Consider the following 18,482-nt stretch of genomic DNA (forward strand, 5'->3'; position numbering starts at 1 on the left):
TCTCCCTTGTGAACGACGCTATGACGGAGCGAAGAGTTTCCATCCAAAATCGGGGTACCTTCAGGGCGCGATTCACCCGCTTCAAATAGAGGATGGGACAGAAGGTACCCTCCCTTCTTTGGTACCCCGAAGTAGGTGGAGTAGTGCCCACGCCTTAGCTGCCCTTTGGGCACTGGAACTATGGCGTCCAGATCTTGCAGGCGCTGTAGAGTGTCTCGCAACGCTCTGTGCTTTAGGTGGTACGTGCAAGGGGACACTATATAATGCTCCTTGATCGGCTGGGCAAAATCTAAGGCGTAGTCATGTTCTATGATGCTTAGGACCCATTGGTTGGAGGTCAATTTGGTCCACGCCTCCCGGAAAAGAGACAACCATCCCCCGATCCTTGGGACGGAAGGGTGGACCAGCCTCACTTCATTGCATGGTCTTCGAGCCCCCATAGGACTGCGGATCACCGTCTCTGGCAGATCGGCGGCCCCAAAAGAATTGGTTCCAAGAAGCCTGATGGCCGGTGCTCTGGCGAAATGACGACCCGGTGGACCTTGAAGAGCGGAAACGACGATTTCCCTGAAATCTCGCCCGCAGAGGAAAGGAACCTCTGGATCGAGGCCTATCCTCTGGCAACTTGTGGACTTTATTCTCCCCCAGAGAGAGACTTTATCATGTCCTCCAGCTGTTGCTCGAAGAGGAACTTCTCCGTGAATGGTAAAGAACTCAGCTGCGCTATGGAGGACCCATCGGCCGACCAGTTTCTGAGCCAGAGGAGCCTGCGGGCGGAAACCACTGCAACCATAGTCCTGCCCAAAGTCCGCAGAAGATCATACATGGCATCCGCGCTATACGCCACCTCCGCCTCCAGACGGCTAGCACGCAGCGCTGCCGCATCAGAGAGGGAAGCCTCCGCCTGCCAATCCTGAACACAGTGGAGACTAGCCCTCTGCGCAAAACTGCCACACATAGCCGCCCGGACCCCAAGGGCCGAAACCTCAAAAAGTTTCTTCAGCTGCAGCTCCAGCTTACGGTCCTGCAAGTCTTTCAGTGCAGTGGCCCCCGTGACGGGAATGGTGGTCTTCTTTGTGACCGCTGAGACCGTGGCATCCACCTTCGGAACCCTGAGCAGATCCAAAGCCTCCTCCGGAAGTGGATACAATTTGTCCACAGCTCGACCCACCTTCAAGCCAAGATCCGTGACAGACATATGAAAAGGAAAGGATCTAGCCGGACCCCGGAGGCCCACCATGACCGGATCCATAGCTCCGAATCTGGAATCCTCAATACCGAACTCCTCCAGAATGACTGGTATCAGCGGCCCCAATTCGTCCCTCCGGAACAGCCGCACCACCTTCGGATCATCGCCCTCCACCACCAGGACCCCATCCGGTTTAGCCGGCTGGGGGTGAAGATCCGGATCTGCATCCTGTCCGTCACCCGGAGCTGGTGGAGGAGACTGATCCTCATCCGACGTGTCCGTCTGAGAAGTCTCCGCCGGATGGGACAGAGACCAGAGAGGGCGCTTTGCCTTGGTATCATCTCTGCCACCGGATGACTGGAACGTTTGCATGAGGAGGACCCTCTCCCCACTCCCGATGTCGTAGAGGGTGTCCGGGGCAACTTAGTACACGATCTCTTCTCTGCGGGACTTGAACTTTTGCAGCATTCTGATAAATTCATCGGAGAACGAGGAAGACGACCCATCCGAGTCTTTATCCTGCTCCTCCTCCGAGGAATACTCCTGCGCATCAGGAACTGTGCCCCCTCTAGGGGCAGCAGGCCTCGGGGAAAGTGGTGGTGGTGGTGGTGATGATGGCTCCTCTCCCAGAGCCGCCAGCGCTGCTCGCTCCTGATCACTCACGGTTTGCAGCAGAGACTCCAACCCTGCACTAAGCAGGAAGGGATCCGAGTCTTGCCACCGCCGATCGGGCCTCTCAGGCTCCTGACACAGCCTGGCGCTGTTCCTGTCAGCCTTGTGCTGATTGCTCTGCGATGGGCCTTCTCCACCTGACAGACAGGCTGTGCAAACCCCAGCGAGGGAAAGCCGCGCACACGCACTGCCACACGCAGAGCAGGCCGCGCCACGAGGCATATCCCCGGCCTCAATTTAATCGGTACCTGAAAAAAGAACCGCGGCAACTGTGGCGATTTCCCGGTTAAACAACAGGCCGGGAAATAGACGAAAAAAGGCGAAAAAGCGGCAAAAACAGAGTGGACACTAGGCCGGAGCACCCAAAGCAAGAAAATACCACTTTTAAATTTTATCTATTTATTTTTTTGCCTGGTGGGAATGGATCCCGCTGAGGGTGAGTGAGCCGGGACCCCCGGTATCACCCTCAGCCACAGCAGTTCCAGGGTCTCCAACCCTAGCCTCAAATACCAGGGGGGATGTTCCCACCAGGACTACCTTTCAAGATTCCCTGTGAACTTTTTTTTTTTTTTTTTTTTTTTTTTTAAGATAAAGGGACAGTAACCTAAACCTTCCTCTGAAAAATACCTGTGCAAACCAAACCAAAATCAGATAAACTCAAACCGAACACCAGACACTAGGCTTTGCACCTCCACCATCTGCTGGAGACAGAAAAATACTGGCAGACACTAGGTGGCACCTCAGGGGTACAGGACAGAGTCCGCGAAGTCTTTTTCTGTCTCCATCTGCTGGAGGGGCGGCAAAGCCCAGCTGTCCTGGACTGATCCAGGTACGTACAGGGAATGCAGGAGCAATAGCGCACTCTTCCATTTTGCTTCCCATTGATTGTAATTCTTAATCCCACTTTAAAGACTGTCCTACGAAAGCAATACAGGTATGGTTTCTCTCAGGTACAGTTCTTTTTTGGGTTTGTTTTTTTTTTTTTTTTTTTAAAGAAGGAGCTCTTTCACTCCATAATTGTTTCCTCAGTGACAAGAGAAGTGTGAATATTCTGCCTACAACATATCCTGTCAAAGAAAAAGCATAAAATGTTCTACGCTGCTGCACGTTTCCAAAGAGATTGATGAAAACTCACAAACCCAAAGTAGCTCTGAGAAGGAGGAGGAGGGTGTTAAGATGCAAGCGTGCAAAAAAAACAAAAACAAAACCCCACACACTACTTTAAAGAGTGACAGACTCATCGGTGAATAATGCACTTCACACATATTTTATAGTGGGCTTTGATAGATTTAACATTAAAAAGTCCAAGCAGAATGCCCTCCACCCCCCAAAGCATCTCAGCAATACGCTCCATTACAGCATGCACTGTACATTAAACTGCTAAATACACTCTGTCCCTTACCATGAATCTCTTTGACACGAAGTGTGTTTTGATGGAGTCTATGTTTTAAAATGATCTGCTCTAGATAGTAGAAGGTCTTTTTATGCAGAACCTAAAAATTGAAGCCAGAAGGTGGTTATCTGCATTTTAAATGCCACGATCAGCATTCAAGGCCAGGGTGCATTGCAAGCAGCCCATCAATGCCTCAAAGGAATTTAAATGGAAACATTATCTGGTGGGATAATAAACAGAATATATACATTAAAAAAAATGTAGCTGATAGTTCTTCAATAGGACTAAAGCGTGTATATGGTTGTATGCAGACAGCAGTCATTTATATACACTTTTTTCCTGAAATATTGTCTAAAATGGAAACATTTAACTAATTCCACACTGTGCAATTTGGGATTTCTTACTATACAATAACACATTAGATCAATGGGAACAAAACAAGAAAACCCCATGCAGGTAATGCCATCTTATCATATACATTAGGGGCATCAAACTCAGGACCTGCAAAATGGCACATCAAGCCAGTAGGATACTCATGCCATGTGCAAAAACGTAGAGAAATTTTGTATCCACCGTCAGAAGGTCAGCATGTCAATAGCCGTTCCCCGTCATTTACTGCACCGGCTCCGGCCTTTGGGGAAATCATTTCTCCTGCAGGTGAGTGAGGGGGAGACTGCCAGAGAAAACTGCTGTCTTGCTTTAGTAAGAAGAGTAGGACGTCTTGATGCACAGACACTAGAGTCTGCTGAACAAAATAATTATTTAAAAACAAGACACACTGGAGGCAGGCTTCCTTCCCCTGGAAGGTAAGGATTTATATTGAGAGAACACCTGTCTCATTTCCTGCTGCTTTCCATCAAGTGTACACAAACAAGCACAGCCCAATTAGGCTGTGCTGCACGCCCCCAGAAGTGACTGAACGAGGTTCTTACAAGGCTGATTTTCTGAGGATATATTCTGCATCCTTTATTTAAAAAGGCAGTGACCGTGCATTACCATTGATAGGGTCTAAAATAAGGAAATATGAGGGAAGGAGAATAAAATCTCCAGCTCATGGAAAACAAAACCGAGATCTGAGCCGACGCTCTCTATGAATAAGGTGGCACAAAGTGTCTGCACAATCATAGGCATATATGTATCATATGTATCTAGTTAAAACCCCTGCTTCTTTTCTCTGTTCCAAGTTATATTACTCCCTTGTTTTATTGTAACTGCAACTCTTAACTTTCACTTGTATATTGTTTACTATTACTACCTTTATAATTTATGTTATTTATTGTTATTTATGACCTCTTGTTACCTCTTCACTTGTTAATTGTAAACCGACATGATGCGATACCCATCGCGAATGCCGGTATAGAAAAACTTAAAATAAATAAAAATAAAATTTACAAGGTTTCTGCTATTTTACTTTATTTGACCATTTGCTTAAGATTTGTTTTCCTTATTTTGTAAAACTTCTCTTTATCAGATCACATTTTACATTATTACAAAAATTTCTCTCGCGTGCTGAAACATTTTGCTACCTTATTTGTTCCTTTAAATTATCTTATTGGGATTTTTTTTTAACTTTTTTTTTTTTTTTTTTTTTTTTTATTGAAAACAAGGCGAGCTCCTAAATTTAATCACCTAAATTACATTCCTAATTTCTGTGAAACTTAGTATCTTTGGGTTCCAGCTGAAAATGAACCTAACTTTAAGCATTTAAATTATCACAAGGGACAATTTAGAAGCCTAATTCCCACAGTAAGGCACTTAAACCCTTTGAAAACTGATCTCCAAATATTTTCCCCATAGACACAAACTGAAAGAAAACCTTTAATAAACAGGCCCCTATGTCAAGGGTGGCCAACTCTGTTCCTCCAGAGCCACCAGCAGGCCATGTTTTCAGGATATTCATAATGAAGATGCATGAGATAGATTTGCATACAATGGAAGCAGTGCATGCACATCTATCTTATGCATATTCATTGTAGGTATCCTAAAACCCAGGCCTATCTGCAACTCTGGAAGACGGAGTTGGCCACTCCACCCTACGTATTAAATTTATGGACAAGGATTTGCCAGTCATTCAATTAACATAACCTCTAATCTATCATTGAAATCATGAATTAGTACATAATCTCTCTGAATATTAACAAAGGAGGAGGACAACTAGCGAGAAATTCAGATGATGCCTTGTGGCTGCTTCCAACATCTACCACCAAGTACTATCGGAGAATTCTAGAATGTCCTATCTACCAGCAAGTACTATCGGAGAATTCTAGAATGTCCTATCTATCACCAAGTACTATCGGAGAATTCTAGAATATCCTATTTCAGACTGAAGGAAAGATGACCCCCGTTAAATCCTCAGGGATCCTTACCCTCTGACGGATCTGAACCACAGCTTTCCAGAAATCCTTCGCTTCCACCCTATGACAATCATCACACATCTGAGAGTGAACCACATAATCCACAACGAAGACCTGCTGCAGGATTGCTCCATTCATAACCTAATTTTAAAAATTAAAAAAAAGCATCAAAACTATTCCCAAGGTAACTTTTTCATCGGTGAATTGGCAAAAGCATATTCTCAATCATGAAAACTTTAAAATAGCAATGTTGCAAATCTTACTGCATCATTACATCCCAATTAGTCACCTATGTCATTCCATGAACAGGAAACAGTCCCCAAAGATAGAGTGAAGTGATCTGTTCTGTTCAACTTTCACACATTTAAGTATCAGCTCCATCTGCTTCAGGGTTGTTCTAAAAATTCTGGGATGCATGCCAGCTCCGGGGCTCGGCTGCCACTCACTCATTTACCGAGGATACTGGGGCTTGGGGCTCTGGGCAGAGAGGGAAGAAAGAATAAGCGCTGTGGGAAGAAGAATGGAGTCAGTCTCGGAGGAGACTTCCCCTCCCATCCCTCAGTCTGTGAAGGAGCTAGAGTGGTACCACCTGGGGAAATTCGGTGATAAAACAAGTAATTCTGAAGACCCAAAGAGCCCAAGCTTACATAGTACTCCATTAGATCCAGAAATACAGAAGAGTTATTTTTATCCTGAAAAGATATTATCACTGTACTTTTTTAAAATTTAGGACTTAGCCGGACAAACTGTTTAAAGAGTGAGCCCTTTCAGTATACATATTCCTTCTATAACACCAACTGAATGCAAATATTTACATTTCTGTTTAAATATATATATCACGCATATGATGTACGAATATGCCCTGCAAATAAGTATTTGCTATAGTGTTGAATAGATGTTGAACCAGAATGCAAGTGTCGACCAAGAATATGAATACTGAATTTGTAAACTGTTGCGACCTTCCTTTGGGACGACAGTATATAAAACACCTACATAAAAAAATAAAAAGAAATGATTTGAATGGCATTGTCTTTGTATTTATCGTAACAAAATATTCGTTTGGGTGACTTTTTGGTTGCTAGGCTAGCCAAAGCTGTCACGCCAGCAAGCAAACAGCATGAGGGGTCAGCTGGATAGTTCAGTGGCAGCGGGCTTTGAACTGTCGTGTGGATTTGATTTTCAAACTTGACTTCTGCTTCTCAGGCTACAGCTGGGGCTGCTGTTGTGGAGTTAATTGTTCCGGGGGTGAGGGGGGGGGGGGTGCTCGTCACACAGTGACGCCACCTAGTGGTCAGACTCGAGATGGCACGCGTTCTGGGTTCCGGAGCGACACACGCTCTGCGGGCCCTCCAATGAGGGCTGTCCCTGCGACTGCCTGGCAAGACAGGAAAGGAGGTGGGTTAACAATAGGGGATACCTCACAAGTAGTTGCAAATGAAGGTTCTTGCGCCACCACAGCACCAGCAGAGACTGGTTCCAACTGAACTGGAAGGCCAAAAGCAGAAGAGAAAAAAAAAAAAACCACACTTCCACGCCACAACAAAAATTCAATTGGTAAGTCAATACACAGTACTGTTCTCTTTACAGGCATTTACAGCCAGAACACTGGGCCCCCCTAGTTGCTTACCTCTTTTTGAATAGTTAGCTTTACTTTAAGTCTCTTGGAGTGAGGTTCTGTCCAAATAAAACCTGCATCTATGAGCCGGACCTGTAAGCGGAAAAAAAAAAAAAATCGGAACATTCACACACATTTTAGCGTACAGACCCGGCTGGGTATCCAAACCTCAGAAACAAACAATCGCTCGCAGCAGAAATTGCGAAAGTATTCGATGACAGCGGAGGCAGCACTGCTCACTTCCCGCAGCCTCCTCCCGTGCCGGGACTCCCCAGCGAGACAGAACGGAAAGCACAATCCATCCCGCTACAGCTTGAGAATCTCTTCAACACAAGATTCAAGAAAAAAACTACAAAAAAAACACAAAACAAAAGGGGCCTGAACCCATATTAAAGGCAGTTGGGTTTATCTTAAAAGGCAAAATCGTTTTGTTTTGGGTTTTTTTTTTTGACAGAGCCCCAGTGCTAAACAGCATCGTTGGTTATGCCGCCCCCCTGTGCTGAGAGGAAGAGAAAGGAGGAATAATTCCTGTGCATGTGCTCCATCTGCTGTTTCTCACTTGACATTACTGACTATTGCTGCTTATGGCACAAATTATTTCCTGTTGTGGATGGAGCATGTGAACTGGATCAAACCCCACAGAGGTGCCCGTATTCCTCTAGGGAAGAAAATCCAAATAGCGCTGCATGAGGTACCTCAAAAATGTCACTTCTTGTGAGGGTGTTTTAGTGCAGAAAAACTTCCGCCTAGTAAAGCTGTCGATTAACTATCCCGGACTTTGATTTAAATTTACAATGCTTATAAACTTCCTATCCGTGGTCCTAAGAGGGTTCCATAAAAAAATGCATAATTAAGATAAAAATGTACAATACGAGCCTGACAAAATCCAGACCTAAACTATCCCACTGCTGCGCCTTGTGATCTTGGGTAAGTCACTTCTCCCTCCATTGCCTCAGGTACAAACAGATCATGAGCTCTCTGGGGACAGGGGAATACCTACGGTCCCTGAATGTAATCCACTCTGAAATGCCTGAAAATTGGAATATAAATCAAAATAAAAAAACGGGGGGAATTAAGTGTCTTTTACCAAGTGCTGGAATATAGACAAAAGATGAATTATGGTCTCAAAAAGCCTTCTCAGACAATTACCCTTTCTTATGGCTCAGCTACATTTCCAGACACTAATCCTCCCCAATCTTATTTTCTGCTTCAAAGCACTACTAACATCAGATCTTCCTTCCCCCATTCCCTATCTCCTCTGCCATTCTGTCATCTGTACTGCCCCCCCCCCTCATCCAGCCATCTTCACTCTCCCTGACAGCATCTCATCCGCGCTGCTGTCGTCCCAACTCTACCTCTCTTCTCCGTATTCTTCCTGCTCCTCTTCCTACCACGCTCAGCCGGAGCCATCGATCCCAATCCTGGCCCTCCAAGGCTACTCTCACGCCGTCGGTGCATATCAAGCTGTTACCTCTCCAACCTTCTCCCTATTCCCCTTCTCCTCCTTTCTCATGCTCCCCCCGTGGACTGCCCACTCCATTTCCAACATGACCTTCATGACTCCCTTACTCTTCCATCTCCTTGCCTTGACGGAGACTCTGCTTCAGTTGCTGCTCTCTGTCATGGAGGTTATCTTTTCTCCCAATCACCTCAAACAGTAGGCTGCAGCAGTGGGGTTGGACTGCTGCTCTCTCCCCTTCTTCTACCTCAATCTGACTCTTTGCCTTCCTTTGAGATCCACTCCATCTGCCTAGTCACCCCACTACCTCTCCAGATAGATGTCATTTAATCGACCCGCCCTGTAGAAAGCCCTCCTCCTTTCTCGACTGGCTCTGGCTTTCCTTCTTCCTTGACCCATCATCCCCTTTCCCTTATTCTTGGCAACTTTAACCTCCATGTGAATGACACCTTATGCCTCAACACTCCTCTCCTTAACCTCCTCGTTTGATCTCCAACTCTGCTCCTACTCACAGCAGAGCCTCTGCCTTGACCTAATCCTTTCCTTCAACTGCCGTCTCTCAGACCATCATCGGATAACTTTCACACTAAACCACCCTCCCCTACGGCCTTGTCCAGTCACCACCAACACCTTCAGGAAATCTCCAGGCTATCAACCCTTGTATCCTCTCCACTACTGCTTCATCTCTTGCTTTCCTCCACTACATTGTCCGACTCAATTGTCCAGGCAGTATACACTATACTCTCCTCCCTCTCCTTATCCATTCTGAAAGGTGCACCAAACCCCAGCCTTGGCTCACCCCTAGAATTCACTTCCTATGTTCTTGTGCCTCTCTGCTGAAAATCTCTGGCTAAAACCCTGTGCCCTTTCGGACTTCATACATTTCAAATTCACGCTGACCTCCTGCCAGTCCGCTCTTGCACTTGCCAAGCAAGATTACTCCATCCATTTAACAAACTCTCTTGCATCTAACCCTCTCTCTCTTTGCCACACTCAATTCTCTGCTTAAATTTACTTCACCGCCTTCCTCCCCTTCACTCTCTGCCCAAACTATTAGTCTTTAGTTCTCTGAACCAGGTCACCTCTATCTCCCCCATTCTTCTACCCCTCCCCTGACCTCGGCCACTCTCCCCTCTTTCCCTGAAGTCACAGTGAAGGAAACTGCTCATCTTTCTTCCAAACTCACTACTTGTTCCTCTGACTCTTTTCCCTCCCAGTTCCTCAGCTCTCATTCTGTCACGTCCTCAATCTCTTTCCACTGCTACTGTTCCTGCTGCTTTCCAACATGCTGTGATCACACCTTCTTCTAAAAACGCTCACTGGACTCTTATCTGTTCTGCCAACCATCAACCCATCTCCCTCCTCCCCTTTTGCTTCCAAACTACTTGTACTGCTCACTGCTGCTTCCTTGACTTTCTTTCTTCTCAAGCCATTTTTTTAATCCACTCCTGTTTGGTTTTTGTCCTCTACATTCCACAGAATCAGACCTTGCCAAATCCTTTCCTCAATCCTTATCCTCCTTGATCTATCTGCTGTTTTTTTTTTTTTGACATTGTTGATCACTACCAACTCTGTGATACTCTGTTCTCCCTTGGATTCTGGGACTCTGTCCTGTCTCGATTCTCTTCTTACCTCTCCATCCCACTATTAATTGGTGTGGCTCGGTGTTCTCTCCTGGTCTATTCTCTCTGTAGGCTGATTCCCTTGCTGCTCAGACGTCCTCTCATGCCTATCAATATCATCTTTATGCCGATTCCCAGATTTACCTCTCTACACCAGAAATTTCATCAGGAGTCCAGTCCCAGATCTCAGCCTGCTTGGCTGAAAATGCCGCCTGGATGCCCCACTGATCCTTTAGACTCAGCATGGCCAAAACAGAGCTCCTTATCTTTCCTCCCACTCCTCCTCAATTTGTTTCTGTGGATAACACTGTAATCCTCCCAGTCTCCTCAGCCCGTAACCTTGGAGTCACCTTCTACTCCTCTCTCCCCACCCTTCTCTGCTAAAATGTACTGTTTCTTTCTCTGTATCACCAAAATCCACACTGCCAGGACCCTTATCTGCCCTCTCTCATCACTTCCCACTTAAGACTATTGCAACCTGCTCTCCCAGATCTCTCGGCGAGCCATCTCTCTCCACTGCAATCTATCCTAAATTTAGCTGCTTGACTTATCTCTGGCCAAACCCTTCTCCTCAAGTCACTACATTGGCTCTCTATCTGTTCCCACGTACAGTTCATGCTCCTCTTACTCGCCTGCAAGAGTCTACGCTCTGCAGCTCCGCACTTCTCTCTCCAACCCCTCCTTGTGCATTCTGCTCATCGGACAAGCCACTCCTGACCCTGCCCTTCTCCCTTACCACCAGTTCCCAAACCCATGCTTTCCAGCTGACTGCACCATATACTTGGAATAGACTTCCTGAGCTGGTGGGTCAAGCTCCCTTCTCTTGCCTTATTTAAATCCCATCTAAAAACCCACCTTTTTGAGGCTGCCCAGATTCAGCCTCAGGTTTTAATTTTCTCAATAAATGAAATTCCCAGTCTCTTTTGTCCTATATGTTTGTCTTGATTGGACTGTAAGCTCTACTGAGAAGGGACTGTTTCTTGTAGGTTTCTTTACAGTGCTGGGTATGTCGAGCAGAGCTATAGAAGTAGTAAATAGTAGTACTAAGTAGTACTAAGCTAAAAACAAGATCGATTAAAAAAAAAAAAAACCATCTCCAAAAGCCAGTTTAAACAGATACCCCCTTTAGTCTTTTCCAAAAGGCTTTCAATACATGTCTCAGCTCATAAGGCGTCAGAAAGAGTTGCAAAGAGCAGGACCAGTGACAGCAAAAGAGTTGCTCTCTCGCCTCGCACAATATACATTTTAGAGCAGCAGCAATGCAGGAAAGCAAACAAACCATTCATAGCTTTAAAACCGCATCAGCATGACCTTAAACGCTGTCCATCACATGACAAAGCCAAGGTAACGATTTTAATACAGGGGAAACTGATCTTCCAACGCGACACGCCCACTATGGAGCGTGCAGCTGAATTCTGAGGGCAAGGATCCTTTCTAACGCACACCAGGCCGCACCAGATTGGATCTTTTTATTGCTGCTCCATTTACCATAAACCGCTAGTGCGCAGCGACTGACCTTGCTCAATGATGCTTTCAGTTTTTTGAGGCACAAAGTAAGCAGTTCTCTGGATTCTAGGGCACACTGCACCCACGCTCCTGGAGGCTGAAGGTATCTGGGGGGAAAAAAAAACAAAAAACACACCACAACTTACACGACTTGCTTACAATTTACGAAAGCTACCCGAGTACATCGGCCAGATTAACTTGATTCTTACAGGTTAACTATCCAAGCCATTTCTGCATGTCAAGTGGTGCTGTAACCGTGGACATGGTCTTTCAGAAAACCGTCCTCCCTGGTGGGGCCAAGAGTGCGCAAGCAGGGCCTGTACGCATGGCCATTTACCTGGGCGCAAGGCTGGAGACGGGGGTCTGTGTTTACACACCTACTTTTGCATTTGCAAAATATTATGTGGCTATCTTTCCTTGGAAAAAACCAAAACAAAAAACCCTGCACAAAGGGGCAGGTAATTTTTCTGGGATAAATATCAAAAAGGAACATGAGCATACTGTCCCTGTTTAAAATTTGGTGTGAAGTCTACAGGTAACGGACTTTGAATCTAAGCAGGCAGCTACAAAATTATCCCCTTCAGTGCTGTGCGGAGTCGGGTCAAAACTCAGCAACACCGACACGGGACATTGTCGTATTGAAAATCTACTCTTCTACACCGAGCCTGAATTATCTAAAGGTTTCGCATATTCTGCAGACATAAACAAAAATAAATCGGGCTCAGAGCAACTGGGTGGGAATGACCCTCGGGGAAAGGAGAAGAGGGGGTGAAGATAAGAGCAGGAAAGCTTAAAAAAACAAAAAACCACCCCAGTTGCTCTAGGCAAGCACGCTACTCTGCACGAATGAGCCTACGGGTCTGCAGCAGAATCTGACGTTTTGGGGGGCCTGTGCTGTATATTATTTATTATTTCGAGACTGAACCTCCCCTCCCTTTCCTCTTGCAAGCAGATGTAACCTGTCAAGCCTCCGTTTCATAGGAGGCACGCTTCACACTATGCATGCACCCCCAGCGCCGCACGCTGTACCTTTCACACTATGCATGCACCCCAGCGCCGCACGCTGTACCTTTCACACTATGCATGCACCCCCAGCGCCACACGCTGTGCCTTTCACACTATGCATGCACCCCCAGCGCCGCACGCTGTACCTTTCACACTATGCATGCACCCCAGCGCCGCACGCGGTACCTTTCACACTATGCATGCACCCCCAGCGCCGCACGCGGTACCTTTCACACTATGCATGCACCCCCAGCGCCGCACGCTGTACCTTTCACACTATGCATGCACCCCAGCGCCGCACGCTGTACCTTTCACACTATGCATGCACCCCAGCGCCGCACGCTGTACCTTTCGCACTGTTTGCAGAAATGGACAGAGACTTGCTTGGGAATTCCTTCGCTGATATCCACTTGCGTGCGTAGACATGCCACGCACATGTTTGCAGGATTGGGAGGGATTGGAACCCCGCACTGGCAGCAGAGGCTGGCACAGAGAAACACAAGAGACATTAAAGAGCAATATTCGGTCACAAAAAACAAACAGCAACCAACCGTAAATTGTGAAAATTACTCTTTAAAAGTAAGATGTGACTTATGAATAAAAAGGTGTGAAACCATTTCTTTAGCAGCACAGGCACATTGTGCATCAATTTCCTTTTTTCTGAACATTAACTCGTCTGGGAGGATACTATAACCACCTTGCACAATATATTTTTGCCTAATGAGTACAGACTGCGGCTGCAGCATGTGGGATATGTCATCGTCCACAGGCAGCGCTGGAAAATTCCTGGGTGCCTTCCCCAGCCAAGGACAGAGACAAACTGGAAGAATGGAAGGGGTGGAGGGGGATATGCAGCAGAGGAAGAAAAGAGGAGAGCAATACAAAACTGAAAGCATGAGGCGGAGGAGGGGTTGGCAGATTAAACCAATAGGACAATTTTTTTCCTGGCTCCTAAAAAATTTTGCCTTGCACCTCGGCATTCAAAAAATGTTTCCAGATATCTTGAAATGTTCTGTTGTACATAGTTTGGCTGCAACAGCTTCGTGTCCGTATATCAAACATACGATATTCCACCAAGGCTGTACTTCTAGAAAGGCACTATCCTTCCAGTTATTAAGGATGAGTTTAGGGGCCAGAGGGAAGCAAAATATTGATCAGTTTCTTATTACATGCAGCAATATCTTCCATAATTGTAACCAATTAAATGAAAACAAATTCCACAATTGTCTTATTAATCCCGATCCTCCAGAATAGGAGCAGAAGAACGCCTGTTGGTTGGAAGACGAGACGAAGCAGCCTCTGCCCCCACCCTGCAATCTTCCTCCCACGCCATCGCCATTGCCACCCCCGTCCTCCTCAGCCCCCTGCCTCCCCCCCCCCCACCCCATCTGCTTCCTTCTCTCTCTCATATACCCTGTTCCTTCTTCTTATTTATTTATTTTACAGGGCATGCGCTTCGATACACACGTGGGGAAGGTGTTTCTTACAGAGGAGCGAATGATCAAGTTACAGTCCCAAGTTTGGAGTCTTTTGCAGACCCGGGTGCCCAGGGTCTGGGATTACTTGCAGGTCCTCAGCTTCCACGGCGTCTACCTTGGAACTCGTTCTTTGGGCATTTGCTCATAAGAGACCTCTGCAGCAAGCATTATCATCATGATGGGACTTGGTATTGGAACAGTTTCATCTACTTCTGCCACTTACCGACTTGGCCAGATCCAGTCTCTTTCCCTACCACTTGAGCCATGGGATGGAGGTGCCGCAGTGGATAGTGGTCACTACCAATGCCAGTCACTCCGGTTGGGGAGTGGTGTGTCAGTCCCAGTCGGTACAAGGATAATGTCGTTGGAGGAGGCATCGTGGGCCATCAGTCATCTGGAGACGACAGTAGTACAGTTAGCCCTCCAGGCACTCTTACCTCTTTTGCGCAACCACCTGGTCCGGATCCTGTCTGACAATGCCACAACAGTTGCTTTCATCAACCGTCAGGGGGATACCAAGAGTCGAGCGGTAGCTCAGGAGGCGGAGATGCTGATGTCTTGGGCAGAGCAGTATCTGTCTTTGATAGCAGCCTCTCACATAATAGGGTCCGACAATGTGCAAACTGATTTTCTCAACTGTCAGCGGTTGGATCCCGGAGAATGGGAGTTGTTTCATGGCGACTCAGTGGAATGCCAAAGCTCCTCATTTCTTCAGTCACAGAAGAGAGCAAGCAGCACCAGGAGTCAATGCCCTGGTTCTTCCTTGGCCAACATCCTTCTTTAATGTTTCTGCCATGGCATCTGGTGGGCAAGGTACTGGATGGGTGATCCTGGTAGCTCCAGAGTGGCCCAGAGGCCTTGGTTCACGGATTTAGTCAATCTAGCAGTGGACAGACCACTACAGCTGGAGCATCTTCCAAACCTGCTACATCAAGGGCCCATATTTTCTTATCAGGCAGCTCGCTTTTGAGAGGTGCCATTTAAGAAAGAAGGGATATCCTGAAGATGTTATTACTACTCTGTTGAAGGCTCGAAAGACTTTCACCTCCTTGACGTACGTCAGGGTGTAGAGGGTTTTTGAGTCTTGGAGTACTGACCAAAGGATTGATCCTCGTGGGTGTCAGTGGCGCAGATTCTGAGTTTTCTGCAGAAAGGGCTGACAAAAGGTTTGTTATTTAGCTCCCTGAGAGTGCAGGGCTCAGCCCTAGGTGGTTTAAGAGGCAAAATTCATGGAAAGCCCCTAGCAGCACATCCGGATGTCATGCGTTTTCTCACAGGGGTAGAGCATTTACGCCCTCCTGTTTGTCCAGTGTGTCCATCTTGGAGCCATAACTTGGTCCTCAAGGGCATGTGTGCAGCGCCATTTGAGCCTCTTAAGAGGGCTACCATAAAGGATCTCACTTTGAAGGCTAGTTGTTCAGCCAGATGGGTATCTGAACTTCAAGTCTTGTCATACAGGGAGCCTCTCTTACACATCTCAGATTTAAGTGTATCATTAAGGACAGTTCCGTCCTTAAGGTGGTTTCGGCGTTCCACTTAAGTCACAGTGGAGCTTCCAGCTTTTCCAAATCTGGAGGTTGGTGCACCTCATGCACAAGAATTAAGACATCTGAATGTCAGAAGGGCTTTGTTGCAGTATCTAGAGGTCACCAACAGTTTCAGATTGTCGGATCACCTTTTGGTGCTATGGAGTGGTGCAAAAAAGGGTCAGAAGGCATCAAAAGCCACGACTGCGCGTTGGTTGAAGGAGGCTATTGGTTCCTGATGAGTGGGCCTGAACAGAAAACCAACATGGAGAAAGGAAAATATGTCCCAGAATCCTCGGCTTAGCCTGCCTGGCTATATGAACTCTAAGTGACTTCTTGAGAATGACTTGCAGAATACATAAGATATCTGCACAGGCAGTCAAGCTAGCTGCACCTATGAGGCCTAATTATAGGGTCATAAAAGGAGAAACCAACGGCGAGATCTTCAGGCTATACGGACACTACAGAGGCATCATTCTCAGGGGTTTCTATAAACACAGCCATGTGTTAATTACCTTGACCAGCAAGATTCTAACAGAACAAAAGACTACCCAAAGAGTGATGGTAAATGAACCCCACCTCCTGGGAAAACTAATCAGGGCAGTTCATATATAGTCACATCATGTGGTTGACATGACAACCTATGTAAATTATCCTTTGGGCAGTCATGGAAGTCTAGAATCTTCCACAATATTGTATGTTATCTATAAAAGAAGGATCACTTCCTGTATATGATGACATGCTGGTAGACAATGTGCCAGAGACATGACATCAGCATCTCCCAAGAATACTTATACTGAACAATAAAAAGTTATGCTTTCTACCAAAATCTAAAGTGTTCTTGTATCCCTGGCCATAAGCGTCATAAAAAATGGCGTGACACTTAACATTCCGCATACATGTTGTGGTCATCCTTTCCCAGAGGGGTTAAGGGCTCAATATGCCCAGTCCCAGGTGGCCTCCTAGGCAGAATGTCAGCTAGTGTCGTCGCAAGAGATTTGCAGGGCGGCTACTTGGAATTCTTTACATATCTTTGCCAGACACTACCGATTGGACATTCAGGCCTCGGATATTGGCAATTTCTGTGCAAGTGTACTTCAAGCGGGACTCTCGCGGTCCCACCCTAGTTAGGAAAGTTCTGGTACATCCCAGGAGTTTTGACTGATCTGGATATATACAGGGAAAGGAAAATTGGTTCATATCTGCTAATTTTCGTTCCTATAGTACCACAGATCAGTCCAGAGTCCCACCCAAGGCTGAGGTTCATATGAAGAGTCCACTCAATCTGTCCTTTTGTCTTTGTCTGAAGAATAGCACAGGTTTCTGATTGCTCCTTGAAGTTTTCTTTGCTGTCTATTGTTGTAAGTTGTTCTCTTTTTCCCCTGCTCATTCAGGGGATATTGTTGCTTAAATTTGTTGGAGGTATTGCTGTCTTAGCTTGGGTACATAGTAATACTGAAGGACTGCAGGTGCTATGCCAGGCTATGTGCCAGTGGCTGTGAAAATGTCTCTGTCTGCATCTGCTGGAAGGGAGGCAAAACCCAGGTGTCTGGACTGATGTGTGGTACTACAGGAACAAAAATTAGCAGGTAAGAACCAATTTTCCTTTGCTTATTATGTCAGGACCCACTGGTCCTTTGTTATTTTGGCCCACTCTGGATAAAAGATCTGTAATCACCTCCCCACATGAGGCATCATGGAGTGGGCCTGCTCCCTGTCATTGTGTGATTTTGTCGCTAAGGGGGGGGCTCAGGGGTTCCCATCCTTTGGAAATCTATTCCCCTGAAAGGGCTGAAATCTGCCCGGGATCCTGATTGGGCAAGATATCTGGACTCTACCGCCCCTCTATCTGTACTCCCTGGGCCACTATCTCCAGCTGCCTCCCCTCGCGAAGCCTCTGGGCTTCTGGTAACCTTTGGGGCCTCGATCCTCCCCTGTCTTTGACCATCTTTCTAGGTCTTTTCCAAACAGAAGCCTCCCCTTAAAGAGTAGCTTCCCTAACCTGGTCTTGGACGCCAAATCTGCTGCCCAATTCTTTAGCCATAAAAGCCCCCTAGCCATGACCTCTGGTGCTGTTAACTTTGCTGAAGCTCTAATAAGGTCATACATAGTATCTGCTGCAAAGGCTGATGCTGATTCCATTAGGGCCGGCCCCACCCTTTCCTCCAAGGGTCCTGCATCTCTTGTTGAGACCAGATTAGAAGGGCCCTGGCTACATAACCTCCACAAATAGCTGCCTGGAGGGCCAGGGATGAAAACTCAAAACCTCTCTTTAGTAACGCTTCCACTTTCCTGTCTTGAGGGTCTTTCAGGACTGCTCCACTTTCTACCGATAGTACTTGTCTTTGCTATTGCTGAGATTGCTGTATCTACTCTAGGCAGATCTAGAAGCCTATCCTTAGACTGCTGTTCTATTAGATACAGATTCTGCATAGTTCTACGACTTCTAAGCCTATATTCTGGGATCTACCACTCCGTTGTCAGCATATCTTGGATTGCTGAATGGATGGGAAAGGCCTTGAAAGGTTTCCTAATCCCTGTCAGAATGGGATTTCCCTTCATTCTAGCTTTGGGCATTTCCTCTTTCAGATTTAGGACCTGAGAGAATTTTGTAATAAGGGCCCCCAGCTCATGTTCCCTAAACAAATGCACTGCTGAGTCCC

The 18,482-nt window shown here is 46.5% G+C and overlaps 1 protein-coding gene across 5 annotated transcripts in view; it reads right to left on the minus strand.

Moving 5' to 3' along the window:
* Nucleotides 1–18,482, minus strand: part of NMD3 (NMD3 ribosome export adaptor) — a 99,712-nt gene that overhangs the window by 54,200 nt on the left and 27,030 nt on the right. For all 5 annotated transcript variants that reach the window (XM_029616567.1, XM_029616563.1, XM_029616566.1 and 2 more), the window contains 5 exons: nucleotides 13,164–13,298; nucleotides 11,821–11,917; nucleotides 7,236–7,316; nucleotides 5,621–5,749; nucleotides 3,264–3,354 (listed from right to left, as the gene is read on the minus strand). In XM_029616567.1, the coding sequence (XP_029472427.1) occupies nucleotides 3,264–3,354; nucleotides 5,621–5,749; nucleotides 7,236–7,316; nucleotides 11,821–11,917; nucleotides 13,164–13,252 (487 nt within the window). In that variant the 5' untranslated portion in view covers nucleotides 13,253–13,298. The remainder of the gene's footprint in view (nucleotides 1–3,263; nucleotides 3,355–5,620; nucleotides 5,750–7,235; nucleotides 7,317–11,820; nucleotides 11,918–13,163; nucleotides 13,299–18,482) is intronic.

Source organism: Rhinatrema bivittatum, chromosome 9 (assembly GCF_901001135.1).
Source record: "Rhinatrema bivittatum chromosome 9, aRhiBiv1.1, whole genome shotgun sequence".
Lineage (NCBI taxonomy): Eukaryota > Metazoa > Chordata > Amphibia > Gymnophiona > Rhinatrematidae > Rhinatrema > Rhinatrema bivittatum.